Raw genomic sequence first — 21,998 nt, forward strand, 5'->3', positions numbered from 1 at the left:
CATTTTTGTTGCATGTGGATGGCTCGGCGTCGCCCCGGTACCAGTTTACGACTTTGTTTCGCAGGTGTTTGGCGTTTTTGGGGTTTTGTGACTTTGCCTCTCATTCTTTCCGTATTGGGGCTGCTATGGAGGCTGCGCTTTGGGGTTTGATTGAGGGGGTCTAGCGGCGCATGGTAGGTGGGAATCTCTGCATTATCGATTGTACGTTCGTTCTCATTTGTTATAGTTTTCATGGTTGGTTACATGTGGGTGTGTGATGTCTGTTACCGTATTGTTATTATATTGTGGTTATAGCTTCTAAGTGTGTGTTTTTTTGTAATTTTTCTCTTTACAGGTGGGGGCTCGTGCTTGATTTGGATATTGGGCCACTCATACGTCCACTGGGGTGTGAGGAGAGCTGATGTTCGGCCTGACGGACGTCAATTAGGCATTCCTAGGGACGAGGCTGTTATTCGCTGGATCGGGGTGGCAGGCCTCTTGTGGAGCAGAGTGGTTCCTGAAGTGGAGCGTTATGATATAGCCCTGGACGTGCTTGTCATACATGCTGGGGGTAATGATTTGGGTCTCAGGAGTGGGAGAGAGCTAATACGAGATGTAAAATATGATTATTATTTTTTTTTTACGGCTGCGTAAGGATTACCCAGGCCTATTGATCGTTTGGGCCGATATGGTGGCTGGTAGGGTAGGGGGAAGGCTAATCGGGAGGTGGCCCACTTTCTGATGCGGAATGGGGGTTTGGCGGTGAGGCATCGTGAGCTGGAGTTGGAACTCTGGAGATACTTACGGGGTCGTTGGTATTGACCTGTGGTGTCTTGGCCTGGAAGATGGTATTCAGAGGGCCTTGCGGGTGTGGAGGTCCGCACAAACCTAATGTGTCAGGTTTGTATGGTGGTGGTGAGGTGCAAGGTTCTTTTTAGGTTCATATGGGAAAAAAAAGGTATGGTGTAGGGACCCGTCTGAGCTACGGCTCCCAGTTGGTGGATGCGTACCTGCTAGTTGTCTCCGAAATTGGTGGTTTTGCGGCTGGAGGCCTGTGAAGTGACAAGCAAGTACTGTCCTGGGTTTTATGCCTATTAGAACCTTGTGGCTCTTTTTCTTTAATCGCTTGCCGACCAGCCGCCGTAATTATACCGCGGCAGGTCGGCACGACCCCACGAGCCGTCGTAGCTATACGTCGGCTCCTTTAAGCGGCATAGCAGGCGTGCGCGCTGCACTATGAGGGGGACGATGCTCATGCCCGACGGTCACGATGACCACCGGCCGCGAGCGATAGCGGGCACGAGAGGCAGAACAAGGACGTGTGTGTGTGTGTAAACATACAAATCCCTGTTCTGTTCAGCGAGGAGAGGCAGATCGTGAGTTGCTAAAAGCTAGCAACCACGATCTGTCATTTCCTCTAGGTCAGTCCCCTCCCCCCCCAGTCAGAAACACACACTAGGGAACACACTTAACCCCTTGATCGCCCCGTAGTGTTAACCCCTTCCCTGCCAGTGACATTTTTACAGTAATCAGTGGATTTTTATAGCACCGATCGCTTTATAAATGGCAATGGTCCCAAAAATGTGTCAAAAGTGTCCGATGTGTCCGCCATAATGATAAAAATCGCAGACATTACTAGTAAAAAAAAAAAATAATACCGTAATAAAAATGCTATAACTCTCTCCCCTATTTTGTAAACGCTATAAATTTTGTGCAAACCAATCAATATACCAGGGATATGCAATTAGCGGACCTCCAGCTGTTGCAAAACTACAAGTCCCATCATGCCTCTGCCTCTGGGTGTCATGCTTGTGGCTGTCAGAGTCTTGCTATGCCTCATGGGACTTGTAGTTCTGCAACAGCTGGAGGTCCGCTAATTGCATATCCCTGCAATATACGCTTTCTGCGGTTTTTATAACCAGAAATATGTACACGAAAAACATATCGGCCTAAACTGAGAAAATTCGCTTTTTAAAAAAAAAAATTTGGGATATTTATTATAGTAAAAAGTACAAAATAATGTGTTTTTTTTTTTCAAAATTGACGCTCTTTTTTTTTTTGTTTATAGCGCAAAAAATAAAAACCGCAGAGATGATCAATTACCAGCAAAAGAAATCTGTATTTGTGGAACAAAAAAAGGACGTGAATTTCGTTTGGGTACAACGTCGCCACGACCGCGCAATTGTCAGTTAAAGCGACAAAGTGCCGAATCGCAAAAAAAAAAAAATGGCCCGGTCATTCAGCAGCCAAATCTTCCGGGGCTGAAGTGGTTAATAAACTGTCTGGTCTGTTTTTTTTTTAATGTTACTGATCTGTTAATTCATTTATATAAATTGTATAATCAATAATTATATAAATTAGTTATATTTTGTTAAATAAAAAGGCTGTTTCACTCCAATTTTGCGTGGGTGTGGTCACTACGGGAAGGGTGGGGTTTATTTTTTTGGTGTAGCCGTTAACGAGACAAATGTAATACCAGAGTCATCATGATGATAACCAACTACTAAAATTATCAGCTGTGTTCTTTAAAAGCTTTTTGATTGTGGTCTCTGCTCCATGCATCAAATTAATTTGCAATCTCCACGCAGCCGTCTGGTTGCCGTTATTTCTGATTGCTTAATACCGCTAATGCACCGGAGTAACAAAGGACTTGATTTCCAGGGCGGTGATTGGAGTATTAATGCGTAGGCTGTAGAATTGCTACGGTCGCTTGTTTCCGAGATGCTGTTAAAATTCTTTCAGAGCGATTCTTTTAATTCCATCTTCACACCCCGCGAACACGTTGCCCCGTGACTTTATTATTATCTGCCTGGCTCGCGAGGAGTATTATTTCTCGTTTTAATAACTTACCTGAATATTTCCGGCCTTCCTGCTTATGGATTTTTACAGCGATCCACCATAACGTTATGACCATTGAAGATATACAGTGTTTGGGGGGGGCGTGGCTATCACGCACGGTGGATGGCAGCTTGAGCTCAGTGCAGGGCCGGGACAAGGGGTGGGCAGGAGGGGCGGCTGCCCCTGGCGCAATGGTTTATTGCAGGGGTAGGGGGGCACCCTGACCCTAACCCTAAGGGAAAGGGGGGGCACAGTTTGGCGTCTTTGCCCTGGGCGCTGGGTGACCTTGTCCCAGCACTGGCTCAGTGCTCCGGAGCCCCACGGGAGACGATCGCGCCTGGAGGCAGCACAAGGAACCTCACCGACAAAACCAGCAGGCCGACACCCACTACCTCGCAATCAGGTCGAGGAAGCGGCAGGGGGGACAGTAAACCCAAGAAATTAATGGCTTACTTCCATCGACCCCCCCCCCCCTCAGGTGGAGGAGGCCAAGATAGCGCCGATTCTCCGGCCCCCTCCTCCACACCATGCGACAGCCACTACCAGGGGGCGGCCCGTCCATTAAGGGTGCCACGGTGGCGCCTCTATCCACGCCACCCCCTATATGAGTAATAAATAGATTCATGCATAGCACAAATCTATCCACGGCCACCGCCACCACCCCCTATTCATGTGTCCGGCCCCCTTCAGGACACCGGGTGCATGAATTACAGTGGCTGGGGTTTTTTTCTTTTTTTTTAAGCAAATGATTACAGCCATAGGCTCTAATAGGCTTCAAAATAGGATGGACTCGTGGCACAGAGCATTGCGCTCGGAGCCCACCCAGGTGTGTTAGAAAAGCAAATGAATACTCACTTTTCTAACACTAAATCGCCTCTCCGTCAATCAGGAAGCACGGGTCTGATACCCGTTTACTGATTGGCTGAAAGGTCAGACGATCCTATTGGATGCCTAGGAGGAGGGGGATGCACGGTGGAAGCCACCATGATCCATACCGCAGAAGGAGGAATGAAGCTGCCAGACACACTGTCCACCCACCCGCTTCCTAGATGGGGTAAGTGCAGGGCTTTGATGTCTCGACTGTTCTCTGGGGGGGGGGTTTCCACCCCTGCCGATGGACCGGGGTGGCCATTTGCCGCCCCTCCAAAATAAATAAATACCAGCTGCCACTGGCCACTACTCGGCCACTACTCGGACGCTGTGACCTGGGCGGTTGCATTGCTGGGAGATCCTCTTCCAGAAGCTCTTCTCTTCCACACAGTCCTCTGTGTGCTAGCCCAGCAAAGGCAAGGATGAGCACCGAAGACTCAGGCACAGGAGTCCTGGAGTTCCTCCAGCTAATACAGACTATGAGCTCCAATCCCCCATCGCTAGCTTCCCTACCTCTAACCGGCCTGTGCCGGACACACAGCTTAAAGGGGGCGTTCCGGCCAAGAATTTTTTTTTAAACGTCAGCAGCAACAAACACTGTAGCTGCTGACTTTTAATAAGGAAACTTACCTGTCCAGCGACCCCGCAATGTCGGCCGCCCCGAGGCCAATCCGTCCATCGGCTGCCGGTGTCTCCATCTTAACGAAGGGAAACAGGCAGTGGAGCCTTGTGGCTTCACTGCGAAAGCGCGCACACTTTGTGAATGGCCCCGTTGTTTTCTGGGACACAAACATGTCCCAGAAGGCAATGGGGCCGCTCACCGAAGAGGAGGAAGTGCCGCGGAATAGGAAAGGGCAGATTAGGAAGACTGCCTAGCAACAGCGGTTTCAAGTAAGTTAAAAAAAATTGTTTTTTATTTATTTAGTTTTTACATTTTTTTAAGATTATTAATGCATTTTTTTTTTTTTTTGGGTGGCCCTCCACTTTAAAGAAATGCTCCTAACTCTGCACCGCTCCTTACATGCTGATTTCACTAACCTCACCCACAAATTCTCATCTGAATTATCTATCATGAGGGACAGAGATGACCAAGTAGAAAATGCGATAACAGATATCACCACAACTGTTAAAGATTTAATTGATGCAAATGATGAAATTGAGGAAGAGAGGCTTTGGCACTGTGAAAAAAATCGCCGATGTGGAGGACCGCTCCAGGCGCAACAACCTAAAACTGAGGAAGATACCTGAATCGGTGCCCCCTCAGGATCTCATGCAATATACTAAAGAACTTTTCCACTCACTAGTGCCCAAAATATCTACTCTGGAGCTTACTATAGATACATCACATAATTAAGCCCTCTTTCCTGCCTGATGAAGTCCCTAGGGAGGTACTTATGAGGGGGCACTTCTTCTCCACCAAGGAACAAAAACTGAGGAAGTCACGTTCCCTAGGGAAACTCCCAGAACCTTATGCAAACATACAGATTTATGCTGACCTATCAAAGCACACCCTGGATCTCCGCAGGCAGCTTGTGAAAAATAAGAACCGCGCTGACCTTAAAATATATCAAATCTAAAGAGTGACCTCACTAGTTAAGGTCTCACTCCCCTCCCCCAACTAAAAATTGTTCTGGTTCACAATTGTTCACAACAGTGAAAAATCACATCTATGATACAAAATGAGATATTGGACATTAATCAAAACGTCTCAAAAGTAATACATAACCACCATAAAAGTAAAAACGAACACACAAAATTAATCCAAACCTGTGAATGGAAAATGAAAACTATCACCATATATTAAATGCCCTTTGATATAAAGTCCAAATAGCAATATAAACACCACTTGTGACAAAAAAAGTGACCCCATAAATTAATGAATAAATGGAAATAAAAACACAAATAAAAGTTCATCCAAAAAACCTTCTATTGCTGTGAGCCGTGTAGGATCTACCACCACCTATGTAAAAATTGGCTCCTTACTAGAAGGTTCAGAACCCAAGGGGTCCCAAATGGCTTATAGGGATTATGGTAGCTATTTTAACCATCACATTCCTCCACCGTTACAGATGACCTCCTATATATGCATCCACTGCAGCAGGCTTCCGGAGAGCTCTCCCATTAACAGTGTCTCATAGGTGGGCATCCAAACATAAAAGTCAGAATGGCTCCAGATAGTGTAAAAACCCAATTTAATGAAGGTTAAAAGGAAAATAAAATGCACACTTACAAACATGAAGAAACATCAGGCCTTAAGTGGGTTGCGCCAGGCCGGACGCATACCATCACAAACCACGAGGTGACGTCAGCGCGACGCTCCGCCCTACACGTTTCGTAATAACTTACGTCGTCTCGGGGCCTTCTTTTCAGTTTTTTTTTGTTTATCTTAATACAATTACTAAAACACTTTGCAACAATAACATAGCTTACAAGTGGAAGCACCCCACCAAGTTAAATGTTGAACGCAATGGAGCACTCTCTGCTCTGCACTCTGGTGACTCTGGCTATCAGCACCCCCGATCTCAGCACTACGGATTGATAGGCCGTTGATATGCAGAGGTGGGGCACACTGGGCAGCAATGCCAACTCAGCCCACCACCAGTCACCAGTTCCATCTTTAAACCTTGTCAGCCTCATTGGAGATGCTCAGTGTATCAATATTTATACGAAGTCTAAAGGCCCATACACACGATCGGACTTTTTGACAGCAAACATGCAAATGAGCTGTTTTAAGGCAACATCCGACCGTGTGTGTACGCTCCATCGGACAAACTTTCAGACTTTTGTTGGCTGTGCGAACGGACAAACTCTCCGGCAACAAAAGTCAGATGGCGCAAAGTCCGATCGCGCGTACAGAAATCCATAGGACTTTTGTACAAAGTACAAACACGCATGCTCAGAACCAATGCAAAAGATCAGACAACAATACAGAAGTTGACCAAAGGTGGCGGTAAAGAGCAGAAAAACCACGTGAGTGGTGAAAGTTTGCTGAAAAAGTCTGAAAAAGTCCTGCCGTGTGTATGCTTAACAGGTTCACGGCCAACGCCCTTTGTACAGAAATCCACGGGAAAGTTTGTATAAAGTCCGATCGTGTGTATGAGGCTTTAATGGTAAAGGTGATTTAAGCCACGTACAGAAAACGGATTGGAAGTTTCCGTGCCAGAATATAATGAACACAAAGCGACTTTTGGTTTGCTCTGGAAAAAAACAGCAATAACCGAGTAGACAAAGACTTCACCGGCAAGACTTTGGAGCAGATTACACAAATCAAACCGTTCTGATTAATACTAAGTCAAAGACACGGCGGCTCCGGTGATCAATATCGCCGATGCATTCTCTCCGGGCTGATCCGGCGTATGGATTTCTTTATTAAGGTCTTGTAGCATTTTGTCTCCGGTAAAAAGTGCTTGTCTTTACAATTGAATATTGCTTTTGTGTAGTTCATAACCTCGCCGAGGCAAATAAACGAAGTCTTTCAGGCTAGAAAAATAAACACAAGTTTTCGCTTTTCCAACCGCGCCGGGATAGAGCGACGGGGCAAGATTTTGATTGGGAGTTTTATAGATCTTGGGTGGCGGCTGTCAGTTTCTATCTGGGAAAAACGGGATCTAGTTATCTACGGGGGTGGCGGCGCTGAGGGGGCCGGTTATTACTTTTGTGATGCCCGAGGCAGCCTGTTTACTTGGCAAGTATCGGGGCAGGAAGACGACGATCTGCAATCTTTTCATAATCCAGATTGATTGCGTCTCTGCGGCGGATTAGCTGTTTCAGGATGCTCCACAGATGGCACTGCGTCGTATTTCTCAATGTAATTCTATTATGTAGTTGGTTGTTGGAGGAGAAGCTTGCAGTGAACACCATGCTTATTATATGGCCAGGAAACTGGATACAACATTATATTTTTTATATTTAATTGCATGCATACTAAGCAGGGCTTTTTTTTTTCTGTGGGAAAGCGGTGCTTCCGGCACCTCCAGCACTGGATGTATATACTGGCAAGGGGTGTTGGGGTGCGCTGGAGAGAGGGTCTATTAATGCTGGTCACTGAGGGCATCTATTATCCAAATGTATTGCTGCTGTGGGATCAACGGTTGTGGGTGGGTGGGGGGGGGCTGTTTTACTAATGGAGTTATTGTTGCTGGTGGGGGATCTATTGTGGATGGCTGCTGGGGGATCTGCCATTGCTAGAGAGGATTTATTGTCACTGGGGGAACTATTGTTGCTGTGGGACCTACAGTTGCTGGGGAAAGCTACTGTTGCTGGGGAAAGCTACTGTTGCTGGTGGAAGCTACTGTTGCTGGTGGAAGCTACTGTTGCTGGTGGAAGCTACTGTTGCTGGTGGAAGCTATTGTTGCTGGGGGGGTCTTTGGTTTCTGGGGGGTCTACTGTTGTTGGGGAAGCTATTGTTGTTGGGGGGTGGTAGGGGGGGTCTACTGTTGATGGGCGGATCTATTGCTTTTGGGGGTGATCTATTGTTGATGTGGGACCTACTGTTTCTGGGGAAAGCTATTGTTCCTGGGGGAAAGCTACTGTTGCTGGTGTAATCTATTTTTGCTGTGGGACCTGCTGTTATTGGGGAAGCTATTGATGCTGGGGGTGGTGGGGGAGATGTATTTGTTTCTGGGGGTGATCTATTGTTACTGTGGGACCTACTGTTTCTGGGAAAAGCTATTTTTGCTGAGGGTATCTATTGATGCTGGTGAGGGTTTATTATTGCTGGGGTGGATCTATTATTGCTGGGGAGATGGGGTTGTATTGTACCTGTGGAGAATCTATCGTTGCTGGTGGAAGCTAATGTTGCTGGAGGGTCTTTTGTTTCTGGGGGAATTTATTGTTGCTGTGGGACCTACAGTTGCTGGGGAAAGCTATTGTTGCTGGTGGAAGCTATTGTTGCTGGGGGGGTCTTTTGTTTCTGGGGGGGGGTCTACTGTTGTTGGGGAAGCTATTGTTGCTGGGGGGTGGTGGGGGGGGGTCTACTGTTGATGGGTGGATCTATTGCTTTTGGGGGTGATCTGTTGTTGATGTGGGACCTACTGTTTCTGGGGAAAGCTATTGTTGCTGGGGGAAAGCTACTGTTGCTGCTGTAATCTATAGTTGCTGTGGGACCTGCTGTTATTGGGGAAGCTATTGATGCTGGGGGTGGTGGGGGAGATGTATTTGTTTCTGGGGGCGATCTATTGTTGCTGTGGGACCTACTGTTTCTGGGGAAAGCTATTTTGACTGAGGGTATCTATTGATGCTGGTGAGGGTTTATTATTGCTGGGGTAGATCTATTATTGCTGGGGGGAGGGGGGTTGTATTGTACCTGTGGAGAATCTATTGTTGCTGGTGGAAGCTAATGTTGCTGGAGGGTCTTTTGTTTCTGGGGGGATTTATTGTTGCTGTGGGACCTACTGTTGATGGTAGTGGGGGGGACTACTGTTGCGGGGGGATCTATTGTTTCTGGGGATGATCAATTGATGCTGCAGTACCTACTGTTTCTGGGGAAAGCTACTGTTGCAGGTGGAAGCTATTATTGCTGGGGGGGGGCGGCTATTGTTTCTTGGGGGAATCTATTGTTGATGTCGGACCTACTGTTGTTGGGGAAAGCTATTATTGTGGGGGGCAGCTACTGTTGCTGAGGGGTCTGTTCTTGCTGGGAAGGATCTATTATTTCTTGGTGGGTCCATAAATGCAGGTGGATGTTTTTGTTGCTGGGGGTATTGTTGAATTGCTGTTGGGAGGGGGGGGGATTTATTTTTTCTGGCTGCAGGGGATCTATATTACTGTCTTTTTTTATACCAATAACATATTCCATACAGATTACATTACTTGCTTCTGAATTTTTTTAAAAGGACGGCATTGAGAGGCAGGTAGGGGGTGGAGACAAGGGGTAACTCAGTGGAGGGGGCAAGTATCTACTAGGAGGAGGGGGGCCGAACTTCTGACGTACCTCACCGTGGCAAGGTCTGACGGAAGTGGGGAGAGGGTATCTTTTCCCCCTCCCCCCGAAAGGTGCCAAATTTGCCACGGGGGGTAGGAGACAGATAGAGAAGCAGTTCCAGGTGGGGAACTTACAGTCACAGTACTGCAGGGAGCTGGTTGCACGGATGGAGAGAACCAGCTGGAGTGAAAAGGTAACACAGTCTCTTCTTCAACCCCCTAGACCAGTGATGGTGAACCTCGGCACCCCAGTTGTTTCGGAACTATCGGAACTACATTTCTCATGATGCTCATGCACTCTGCAGTGTAGTTGAGAATCATGGGAAATGTAGTTCCAAAACCTATGGGGTGCCAAGGTTCCCCATCACTGCCCTAAACTTAATAAGTATTTATCCCTTGCAGTGGAGGGTGGGGCACTGCGAGGAATTTTTTTTTTTTTTTTTTTTTGTGCCCGGAGTTGGGCTCAAAAGTCAGTTTTGTAATGGCAATTGTTACCATTCTTCATGTATTCCAACAAATAGCACTGGAGTATGAGCCTGGGGAGTGCGTTTCCACTAAAAGAAAAAAAAGGTATTCTAAGGCATTTCTAGGAGCAAAATTGTTACAAAAATTACAACATACTGATCATAAAGAGAAAAAAGGCCCACCGCTGTAACTTTACTTTAAATTCCCGAAAAAAAATATCACTATAAACAGCTCCTACCTCTTTCTTTGTGAACTCCGGTGGGTGGTCATTCTTGTCATCGATGACGATGGTTGCGGTGGCCGTGCCGATTAATCCAACATCCATCCCGGCCATGTCTTTGGCCTCCACTATCAATTCATACTGCGGAGCTGTTAACGTCTAACAAAAAAAATTAAAAAAAATAATAATAGGTTATTGTTTATTTATCGTAGACATTGTGCAAGTGTCTTTTTTTTAAAACACTATTCAAAATGTTTTCTTAAATCTGCAAAAAAAAACAATAAAAAAAAAATCTGCATGAAGTAATTACTCTTGGATTGTCCAAGGCTGACCACCAATCACTAAAAGCCAATACTAAAAAATGATGGCTGATGTAAATCACATTTTTAATATGATGGATTTTGTGGTAGATAGGTGTGAACGAAATGGGGTAAGTTCTCTTTTCAGGAGATTTGGCAGCCCCAGCAAAATGTATGTGTATGCAGACAAACTTGCCAGATATAACAATTTGGTTCACCCATTCACCAAACTGTGAACAGACTGGGTTCAGATTGAACTCATGTTCAATCCAAACCTCAAGCTTATCCCTGGTGGTTGAACTCATGTTCAATCCAAACCACAAGCTTATCCCTGGTGGTTGAACTCATGTTCAATTCGAACCTCAAGCTTATCCCTGGTGGTTGAACTCATGTTCAATCCAAACCACAAGCTTATCCCTGGTGGTTGAACTCATGTTCAATTCGAACCTCAAGCTTATCCCCGGTGGTTGAACTCATGTTCAATCCAAACCTCAAGCTTATCCCTGGTGGTTGAACTCATGTTCAATCCAAACCTCAAGCTCATCCCTAGTGGATGAACTCATGTTCAATCCAAACCTTAAGCTTATCCTCGCAGGTTCAATTTATGTTGAAGTTGAACCTTAAGCTTATCTGTGGTGGCTTCAATCAACCTCAAGCTTCAATCCAAACCACAAGCTTATCCCTGATGGTTGAACTCATATTCAATCCGAACCTCAAGCTTATCCCTGGTGGTTGAACTCAGGTTCAAGCCAAACCTCAAGCTTATCCCTAGTGGATGAACTCATGTTCAATCCAAACCTTAAGCTTATCCTCGGTGGTTCAACTCATGTTGAAGTCGAACCTTAAGCTTATCTGTGGTGGCTTCAATCAACCTCAAGCTTCAATCCAAACCACAAACTTATCCCTGATGGGTTAGCTCACGTTCATTCCGAACCTCAAGCTTATCCCTGGAGGTTGAACTCACGTTCAAACAAAACCTCAAGCTTATTCCGGGTGAGTCAGTTTGGCAAATAGGGGTAGGGCTACAGTATATATATATATATATATATATATATATATATATATATATATATGAGCTGAGTGATCTTTGGAGTTTGGTAGAGTTAAGTGTTGGAAAGGGTTGGGTAATTTCAGGGTAGAGTTTACTTTCTTTGTTCAAGAGGGCTGAGTGTTGGAGATGGTTGGATAATTTGGGGTTAGGGCTTAATTTTAGGATTCAGGAAGGTTACGTGTTGGGAAAAGAGGGGTAATTTAGAGGCAGGATTTAATGTCAGGGTTCAAGAGGGTTAAGCCTAGAAGAGGGAGGGGTATTTTAGGGGTAGAGTTGAATTTTAGAGTTTGGGATTGTTAATTGTTGGGGAGGGTTGGCTATTTTAGGGGTAGGGTTTAATTTCAGGGTTCTGGAGGTGTTAAATGCTGGGAAGGGTTGGATAATTTAGGGGTGAGGTTTAATTTTAGGGTTCTAGAGGTGTTAAATGCCGGGGAGGGTTGGATAATTTAGGGGTGAGGTTTAATTTTAGGGTTCTAGAGGTGACAAGTGTTGGGGAGGATTGGATCATTTAGGGGTAGTGTTTCATTTCAGGGTTCTGGAGGTGTTAAATGCTGGGGAGGGTTGGATAATTTAGGTGTGAGGTTTAATTTTAGGGTTCTAGAGGTCATAAGTGTTGGGGAGGGTTGGCTAATTTAGGGCTAGGGTTTAATTTAAGGGTTCTGGAGGTGTTAGGTTTTGAGGAGGGTTGAATAATTTAAGGGTAGGGTTCTGGAGGGGTTAAGTGTTTGGGAGGCCTGAATCATTTAGGGGTAGGGTTTATTTCAGGGTTCTGGGGGATTAAGTGTTGGAGAGGAAGGGGTCATTTAGGGGTAGGGTTTAATTTTAGGGTTCAAGAGGGTAAAGTGTAGAAGAGGAATGGGTAATTTAAGGGTAAAGTTACATTTTAGATTTCAGGAGGGTTAAGTGTTGGGGAGGGATGGGGCAATTTAGCGGTAAAGTTTAATTTTAGCATTTGGGGAGTGGGGGGGGGGGGGGTTAATTGTGAGGCACAGCCTATGGGCCAATGGGTGTGGGTGATATTTTAGTATATATGTTATCACAGTTGACACCCCCGCACCAAGAGGTACTTGGCGCTGGGACAGTGAAGCTGAATGTATTCATCATCAAGGAACTAATACGGTCCAAGGTACCTGAGAACATCCGCTTACATCAGAAGCTTCTCACACCGGCATTTCCACCATCCCAGGCTAATAGTAAGCATTACTCTTTTCTCAGAAACGAGTTTCATAAAGTAAAAAAATAAAAAGTTCTATGGAGACAATTCATGCTTGGTAACTTTATAAGAATCTGCTTCCTCAGCTATTCCAAAACATTAGTTTTCGAATTACAACGGAGACATCAAGGCTACATTAGTTCCACTCCCCAGCAGGGGTTGTGTGCGCCTGCGGAGCGACGCACGCCTGTTTTGTCTAGAAAGAAAATTCTGCAACTACAGAAACGACAAATATTGCGGCACAATACAGGTGCCCTCTAACCGCCCTTCTTCCCCCCTCGTCTTTTGTCCGAGACGGATTTTACCCCTCCCTTCCGCCACAGACGCTCATGTGACGGCGTGAGCGCCACTTTACCACCCGAGGCTCTCTGGAAGACCGCCATTCCACAAGCCGCTGAGCACAAGGAATTCTTTTCATGAATGTTTCGCAGGTGTGAGAAGATTTTTCGGAGGTCGCCAGAAGACAAACTTGTAAAACTGCATGTGAGAGGCACATCGATCTCTCCCTGCTGCTGCTGCTTAAGAACATCCGACAAAAAAAAAAAAAAAAAAAGAACTCAAATGTAACAAAATAAAATAGAAGAAAAGTTTTCTACTTTTTGTGGGAGGAAATAAAAATTCCTTTTTTTTTTGCTTCAATTTATAAGCCGTGAGGAAGGTATGATTAATTCATAAAGTTTTTGAAAAGAATCCTGAGAACCGCCAACCTTATAATTTATACCGCTGCAGTACTTTTATCACGTGAGTGGTGCCGGCTCCTAGATTTATAAAAGGCAAAACTACACTCACCGCCCACTTTATTAGGTCCCCCTTGCTAGTAGCGGGTTGGACCCCCTTTATTAGGTCCCCCTTGCTAGTAGCGGGTTGGACCCCCTTTATTAGGTCCCCCTTGCTAGTATTGGGTTGAACCCCTTTATTAGGTCCCCCTTGCTAGTAGCGGGTTGGACCTCCTTTATTAGGTCCCCCTTGCTAGTATCGGGTTGAACCCCTTTATTAGGTCCCCCTTGCTAGTAGCGGGTTGGACCTCCTTTATTAGGTCCCCCTTGCTAGTAGCGGGTTGGACCCCCTTTATTAGCTCCCCCTTGCTGGTAGCAGGTTAGACCTCCTTTATTAGGCCCCCCCTTGCTAGTAGCGGGTTGGACCACCTTTATTAGGTCCCCCTTGCTAGTAGTGGGTTGGACCCCCTTTATTAGGTCCCCCTTGCTAGTAGTGGGTTGGACCCCCTTTATTAGGCCCCCCTTGCTAGTATCGGGTTGAACCCCTTTATTAGGTCCCCCTTGCTAGTAGCGGGTTGGACCCCCTTTATTAGGCCCCCTTGCTAGTATCGGGTTGAACCCCTTTATTAGGTCCCCCTTGCTAGTAGCAGGTTGGACCTCCTTTATTAGGTCCCCCTTGCTAGTAGCGGGTTGGACCCCCTTTATTAGCTCCCCCTTGCTGGTAGCAGGTTAGACCTCCTTTATTAGGCCCCCCTTGCTAGTAGCGGGTTGGACCACCTTTATTAGGTCCCCCTTGCTAGTAGCGGGTTGGACCCCCTTTATTAGCTCCCCCTTGCTGGTAGCAGGTTAGACCTCCTTTATTAGGCCCCCCCTTGCTAGTAGCGGGTTGGACCACCTTTATTAGGTCCCCCTTGCTAGTAGTGGGTTGGACCCCCTTTATTAGGTCCCCCTTGCTAGTAGCGGGTTGGACCCCCTTTATTAGGCCCCCCTTGCTAGTATCGGGTTGAACCCCTTTATTAGGTCCCCCTTGCTAGTAGCAGGTTGGACCTCCTTTATTAGGTCCCCCTTGCTAGTAGCGGGTTGGACCCCCTTTATTAGCTCCCCCTTGCTGGTAGCAGGTTAGACCTCCTTTATTAGGCCCCCCTTGCTAGTAGCGGGTTGGACCACCTTTATTAGGTCCCCCTTGCTAGTAGTGGGTTGGACCCCCTTTATTAGGTCCTCCTTGCTAGTAGCGGGTTGGACCCCCTTTATTAGGTCTCCCTTGCTAGTCTCGGGTTGGACCACCTTTATTAGGCTCCCCTTGCTAGTAGCGGGTTGGACCCCCTTTATTAGGTCCCCCTTGCTGGTAGCGGGTTGGACCCCCTTTTGCCTTCATTCTTGGTGGCATAGATACAACAAGGTGCTGGAAACGTTCCTCTATTTTGGGACAGTTTTCCCATGATAAAAACTTTTTACCATTTTACCACCAATGAAAGCCCCATTTGTCCTGAAAAGACGCGGTTCCCGGGTGCGCAGAGCAGATGTGGTGATCTGTACGGTTTTACTAAGACATCTCAAATTTGCAAAATCGTGCTTAGGCATTAATACTTGTTTTACCCTTATGCCCCGTACACGCGGTCGGAAATTCCGACGGAAAAAGGTCCGGTCGGATTATATCGTCGGAAAATATGATCGCGTGTGGGCTCTATCGGACTTTTCGAAAAAAAATAAAAAAATTGAGAGCAGGATCTAAAATAATTTTCCGTCTAAAAAAAAATTCAGATCGGACTCTTTCCGATCGTTTTCAGAGAATTCCGACGGACAAAGTACCACGCATGCTCAGATTAAATTACGAGACCAAAGCTTTTGGCTACTAGCCTCTACGTAGTCCCGTCTTACGCAATGAACGTCACCTTCGTTTCCGAACGATCGGATTTTCCGACAACTATGTCCGACCGTGTGTATGCAACACCAGTTTCGAACAAAATCTGTCGGCAAAAATTTTTTCCGACGGATTTTGTGGTCGGAATGTCCGACCGTGTGTACGGGGGGCATTAGGCATGAAGGGGTTACATTTAAAAAAAACAAAAAAAACAAAAAAAACGCTGAGGGTTTAACACTGTTACAAATACGAGGAGCTGACATGTGGCTAATGAGCGATACGGAACTACAGAAAGGTGAGATTGTCGCCGTGTAGACGACTGGCTCATCTTCATTATAAAGAACGATTATGACCTTCTAAGGACTTGTTCTCATTAACAGGAAAGTATTTGGAGTGATACGGCGTTTCTGCGGGGATGATCCGGCGAAAGGAAGATTAGAATGTAACGAAAAAAATAAATAAAAAACATGATCTGACCTTCGTAGGGAAGCGCAGGGGCGGACTGACAACTCATGGGGCCCCCGGGCAATAGAAGAAGATTATGGGGCCCCCAGGCAATAGAAGATTATGGGGCCCCCAGGCAATAGGAGATTATGGGGCCCCCCAGGCAATAGATTATGGGGCCACACAGCAGTGCTGAGACAAGGTCATCTAGAGTCCAGGGCGACCATGCCAAATTGCGCCCCCCCCCCCCATATGTAGGAGCATTATGTGTAAGCAAAAAAAAACCCCTCCCATCCCCAAAAAAATTTATACTAATAAGCATGCTCAATATCTAAGGAAGAATTCCCCCTCTTCTCAGTACAAATCCACCCCCCGCCCCAGAAATTGCCCCTCCGAGCAGAAATCTTTGCCCCCTATTACCCCAGCTCAAATTCTCTCTACCCATATGGCTCTACCACAAATCCCCCCCCCCCCCCACAAAAAAGTTCCCCCTCCTAGAACATATCCCCTAACCCTCAAATTACCCATCTAAGCACAAATCCTTTCCCCCGACTCCAAATTCCCCCTTCCAGCACAAAGTCCCCTCCCCCAATCTGGCACAAATTCCCCCCAGCACAGATACCCCCAACCACCCCTACTAACACAAACCCTCTTCCCCTATCCCCCCTCCCAACACAAATCCCCCCCCAGATCACTATTCCTAGCACACCTCCCCACATTTGCCCTCCTAGGACATTTCTTACCCGCTTCCTCCCCCCCCCCCCCCCAAATTCCACTTCTCAACACAAATCCCCTCCCCCATCTCCTTGTGGTGCCCCCCTACTTCACATGATACTACAGTGCCCAGGGCAACCGTCCCTCCTGCCAAACCCTTGTCCCGGTCCTGCCACCCCTACTAACACAAATCCTCTTCCCCTATCCCCCCTCCCAACACAAATCCCCCCCCAGATCACTATTCCTAGCACACCTCCCCATATTTGCCCTCCTAGGACATTTCTTACCCGCTTCCCCCCCCCCCCCCCCCCAAATTCCACTTCTCAACACAAATCACCTCCCCCATCTCCTTGTGGTGCCCCCCTACTTCACATGATATCACAGTGCCCAGGGCAACCGTCCCTCCTGCCCACCCCTTGTCCCGGTTCTGCCACCCCTACTAACACAAATCCTCTTCCCCTATCCCCCCTCCCAACACAAATCCCCCCCCAGATCACTATTCCTAGCACACCTCCCCATATTTGCCCTCCTAGGACATTTCTTACCCGCTTCCCCCCCCCCCCCAAATTCCACTTCTCAACACAAATCACCTCCCCCATCTCCTTGTGGTGCCCCCCTACTTCACATGATACCACAGTGCCCAGGGCAACCGTCCCTCCTGCCCTCCCCTTGTCCCGGTTCTGCCACCCCTACTAACACAAATCCTCTTCCCTTATCCCTCCTCCCAACACAAATCCCCCCCAGATCACTATTCCTAGCACACCTCCCCATATTTGCCCTCCTAGGACATTTCTTACCCGCTTCCCCCCCCCCCCCCCCAAATTCCACTTCTCAACACAAATCCCCTCCCCCATCTCCTTGTGGTGCCCCCCTACTTCACATGATACCACAGTGCCCAGGGCAACCGTCCCTCCTGCCCTCCCCTTGTCCCGGCCCTGCCACACAGTATACACACAATATACACACAGTATACACACACAGAATACACACATGCACACACTGAAAAGGCACCGGAGAGGCGGGGCAGCTATAATCTTGGGATTTTTTTTTAAAAAACACAGATTTTTACATACTTTCCCTGGCTTCATTGAGGCTGGCAACCCTGATGGGGCCCTTTAGTGGCATGGGGCATCAGTGCCCGAGGGCCCGAATGGTCAGTCCGCCCCCTGGGGAAGCGTCAGGGTTCAGGGGAAGCAGCCGATTGGCCGGTTTTAGCACCCCTTCCTTATTTATTACATGCTGCTAGTGTAATTAGCTGTCTTTATTTTAATTTCTAGAATCTGGATCACACAAGGATCAGAAGAGCGGGGGTGAAGAGCGGGGGTGAAGAGCGGGGGTGAAGAGCGGGGGGTGAAGAGCGGGGTTGAAGAGCGGGGTTGAAGTGCGGGGGTGAAGAGCGGGGGTGAAGAGCGGGGGTGAAGAGCGGGGGTGAAGAGCGGGGGTTGAAGAGCGGGGGGTGAAGAGCGGGGGGTGAAGAGCGGGGTTGAAGAGCGGGGGTGAAGAGCAGAGGGGGGTCACATGGAGGATTCAATAGGGTGGCTGCGGGCTCAATACAAAGATAACGGTTATCATTTAATGATCCATCCTCGATTCCCATGCTTTTCTCCTCCACCCTCTTCTCACCTCTCCTTTCGTCCGCCCCTTTCACTGCCTGGCAATTACTTCCAGAATTCTCTCGAAACGTTTAACCCCCAACCTGCGGCGTTCATCCCGGTCTGCCCCCTCCGTGCGTTCTTTGCCTTATTCCTCCGGTATAACCTCTGCTCCGCACATCACCTTCTCTCCTCTCCTCCACTCCCATCTCCTCTCCAGACTCCTCTCTGGAACGCACTCTCTCCAACCCTTCCAACCTTCAATCGCAGACTGTAGCTCTCACCCCGAGTGGGCTGCTGAGGATACGGCCGGGTTCTTCCTTACTAGTACAAAGGCCCGCCAGTCACACAAGTACGGATCCGTGCATACCAACCCTACAGGCTCAGTCTAGGGGAATAGTTTAGATCAAAGCATATTCATGTGTTATGCCCCATACACACAGGCGGATTTTCCGACGGAAAATGTGCGACCGGATCATGTTGTCGGGAAAATCCGACCGCGTGTGGGGGGCGCCATCTGACTTTTTTTCCGTCGGACAAAGTTTGAGAGCGGGATCTAAAATTTTCCGACAACAAAATCCGATCGCACAAATTCCGAACGCGTGTAGACAATTCCGACGGACAAAGCATGCTCAGAATAAACGAAGAGAGGAAAGCTATTGGCTACTGGCCCGTTTATAGTCCCCGGCGTACGTGTTTTGACATCACCTCGTTCAGAACGATCGGATTTTCCGACAACTTTGTGCGTCCGTGTGGTTTGGTTTCGGCCAAAATCCATCTGAAAGAATCAGACGGATTTTGTGGTCGGAATGTCCGACCGTGTGTATGGGGCATTAGAATGGCCCAGTCACAGCCCAGACCTAAATCCCATTGAGAATCTGTGGCGAGACATGAAAATTGCTGATCACAGACGCTCTCCATCCAATCTGACAGAGCTTGAGATATTTTGCAAAGAAGAAGAATAGGCAGAAATGTCCTCTCTAGATGGGCAAAGCTGGTAGAGACACCCCCAAAAAGACTTGTAGAGAAAGGGGGTTCTACAAAGTATTGACACCTGGGGGGGCGCCATACAAATGCCCCTCCCCCCACACTTTTCACATATTTATTTGTATCATTTATCATTTTCCTTCCACTTCACAATTATGTGACACTTTGTGTTGGTCCATCACATACAATCCCAATAAAATACATTTATGTTTTTGATTGTAACAAAATGTGTGGAATTTCAAGGGGTATGAATACTTTTTCAAGGCACTGTAAAGCTTATTGATCCAACACTGCTTCCTCTGACCACCATCTGGCAAGACGCTGCTATCCTATATACACCATTTGATCCTTCACCACTTGGCAAAACACACCTTATGTAAAACGTATTGATCCAATGAAGCTTCCTCCTCCTCTTCTCCTCCACGCACTGTCACCTTGTATACAGCTTACTGATCCAGCACTGCTTCCTCCTCCACCATCTATGGTAGATGCTCACACTGTAAGATGATAGACGGTGAGGAGGAAGCTATATATATATGGTGGTATATAAGGTGGTCCTCTGGGACTGTGACATCATAATGGGCGGGGACATCATCCGGTGATGTCCCTATATAAGTCGCCGCGCGCCGCATCCCCGTCATTGTGAGCAGAGACAGCGACGAGGAAACATCTGAAGAGAAGAACAGAAGAACAGAAGACGGCAACAGCGGCGACAGAAGACCGGGCCACCGCCTGTAAAAGAGCTAGAAGAAGGCGTGGTGGCCCGGCAAGAAGAACCGAAGAGGGGGACAAGACCTCCGAAGAGGGGGACAAGAATCGTTTGATCGTGTGTACGAGGCATTAGAAGCAAAATCCAGCAGGAGCTCCAGAGTATAAAAAAGAGAAGAGAAGAGAGGCGTCTCAAATGCCGCGTACACACGACCGGACTTTTTCGAGGGACTAGGTCCGACGGTCTTTCCGATGGACTTTCGGCGGAGTTCCGACAGGCTTTCCGAATGAATGACCCCCGAAGTCGGAAGAAAAGTGCGGGCGGCGAAGAAGAAGAAAGCCGGGCTCCTCCGCTAGTAAAAGAGCTAGCAAAAGATAGCGGAGGAGTCCGGCAAGAAGACCCCCGAAGACGGACAGAAGACCCCCGGAGCTGTGCAATAAACTATTTTAACCCTTGTGTGTTGTGTTTTTTTTTTACTTTTTTTCACAGGTGAATGGGTAGGGGTACATTGTACCCCATACTCATTCACATAGGGTGGGGGGGCCGGTATCCGGGAGCCCTCTTATTAAAGGGGGCTCCTGGATTCCGATAAGCCCCCCGCCCGCAGACCCAGACAACAAACGGCCAGGGTTGTCGGGAAGAGGCCCTTGTCCTCATCAACATGGGGACAAGGTGCTTTGGGGTGGGGGGGGGGGGCTCAGGAGGGGGGGGGGCTCGCTCGTCCCCACCCCCTTTCCTGGCTGGCCGGGTAGCGTGCTCGGATAAGGGTCTAATGTGGACCTAGGGGGGGACCCCCACGCCGATTTTTCGGCGTAGGGGTTCCCCTTTAGGTCCATACCAGGTGACGGGGCCAGTGACGCCTCCTTCGCTGGCCCTGGCTACCTGGAGACGCGCTCAAAATGAGCGGACTTTTCTCCGGGCGGGAAAAGTCCGTTCATTTCAAAAGTACGGTGGACTGACACACACACGGCTGGATTGTCCGCCGAAATGCGAGCTCGACGGACAGATTGGAGTGCAAAACTACTTTCTAAGTCCACGGACTTTTGGGTAAAAAAAGTCCGCCGGAGCCTACACACGGGGGGATTGTCCGGCGGACTTGAGTCCGCCGGACTTTTCCACCGGATTGTTTGATCGTGTGTACGAGGCATTAGAAGCAAAATCCAGCAAGAGCTCCAGAGTATAAAAAAGAGAAGAGAAGAGAGGCGCCTCTAATGCCGCGTACACGCGACCGGACTTTTTCGAGGGGCTAGGTCCGACGGTCTTTCCGATGGACTTTCGGCTGAGTTCCGACAGGCTTTCCGAATGAACGGACTTGGCCACACACAATCACACCAAAGTCCGACGGATTGGAACGTGATGACATACGACCGGACTAGAATAAGGAAGTTCATAGCCAGTAGCCAATAGCTGCCCTAGCGTTGGTTTTTGTCCGTCGGACTAGCATACAGACGAACGGATTTCTCGGTCCGGCGGAGTTCCGGTGGGAAAATTTAAAACATGTTCTATTTCTAAAGTCCACCGGATTTTTGCCAAGCAAAGGTCCGATGGAGCCCACACACGATCGAATTGTCTGACGGACTCGTTCCATCGGACCTTTGCTGTCAAAAAGTCCGGTCGTGTGTACGCGGCATAAGTGTAGCAATATGTTGCTAAATGTTGTACCTTCATTAAATGTAATTGCATTTCTACACTTAGAGGCTCCTCTCTTCTCTTTTATACTCAGTTGTGACGCTACTTGTATATCGAGACCTCGCTTGTATCTCAAGTCAACATTTACTTCAAAATTTTGTCTTGCAAAATGCTCTCAAGCCAAGGTTTTACTGTATTGGCTTTTGGGATTTACAAATGCAGCAATTTAGAAATCGGATGAAAGGCTTAGAGCTGGAAAACACTTTTTGATAGATAAAAAGTGCATTTTATATACATCTATATGGCTCAGACCAAAATGAGGGACAAATGAGGGAGGGAAGAGGGACAGGGGGACATTGCTCCAAATCCGGGACAGTTGGGAGCGATGGTTGTGTGTCCGGTTTGATGGTGGGGGAGGAAGCCGTGCTGGATCATTAATCTGTATGTAGCGGATGACATTTTGGACAAAGTGTCCTTCATGTGTAAATT

At 47.7% G+C, this 21,998-nt stretch overlaps 1 protein-coding gene across 1 annotated transcript in view; it reads right to left on the minus strand.

Moving 5' to 3' along the window:
• Positions 1 to 21,998, minus strand: part of CDH13 (cadherin 13) — a 566,033-nt gene that overhangs the window by 173,778 nt on the left and 370,257 nt on the right. Inside the window, exon 5 of the mRNA XM_077451210.1 lies at positions 10,313 to 10,453. Coding sequence (XP_077307336.1) covers positions 10,313 to 10,453 — 141 coding nt within the window. The remainder of the gene's footprint in view (positions 1 to 10,312; positions 10,454 to 21,998) is intronic.

Source organism: Lithobates pipiens, unplaced genomic scaffold, assembly GCF_037356315.1.
Source record: "Lithobates pipiens isolate NorthernLeopardFrog02 unplaced genomic scaffold, aLitPip1_a1.2 Scaffold_10, whole genome shotgun sequence".
In the NCBI taxonomy this organism is placed as follows: domain Eukaryota; kingdom Metazoa; phylum Chordata; class Amphibia; order Anura; family Ranidae; genus Lithobates; species Lithobates pipiens.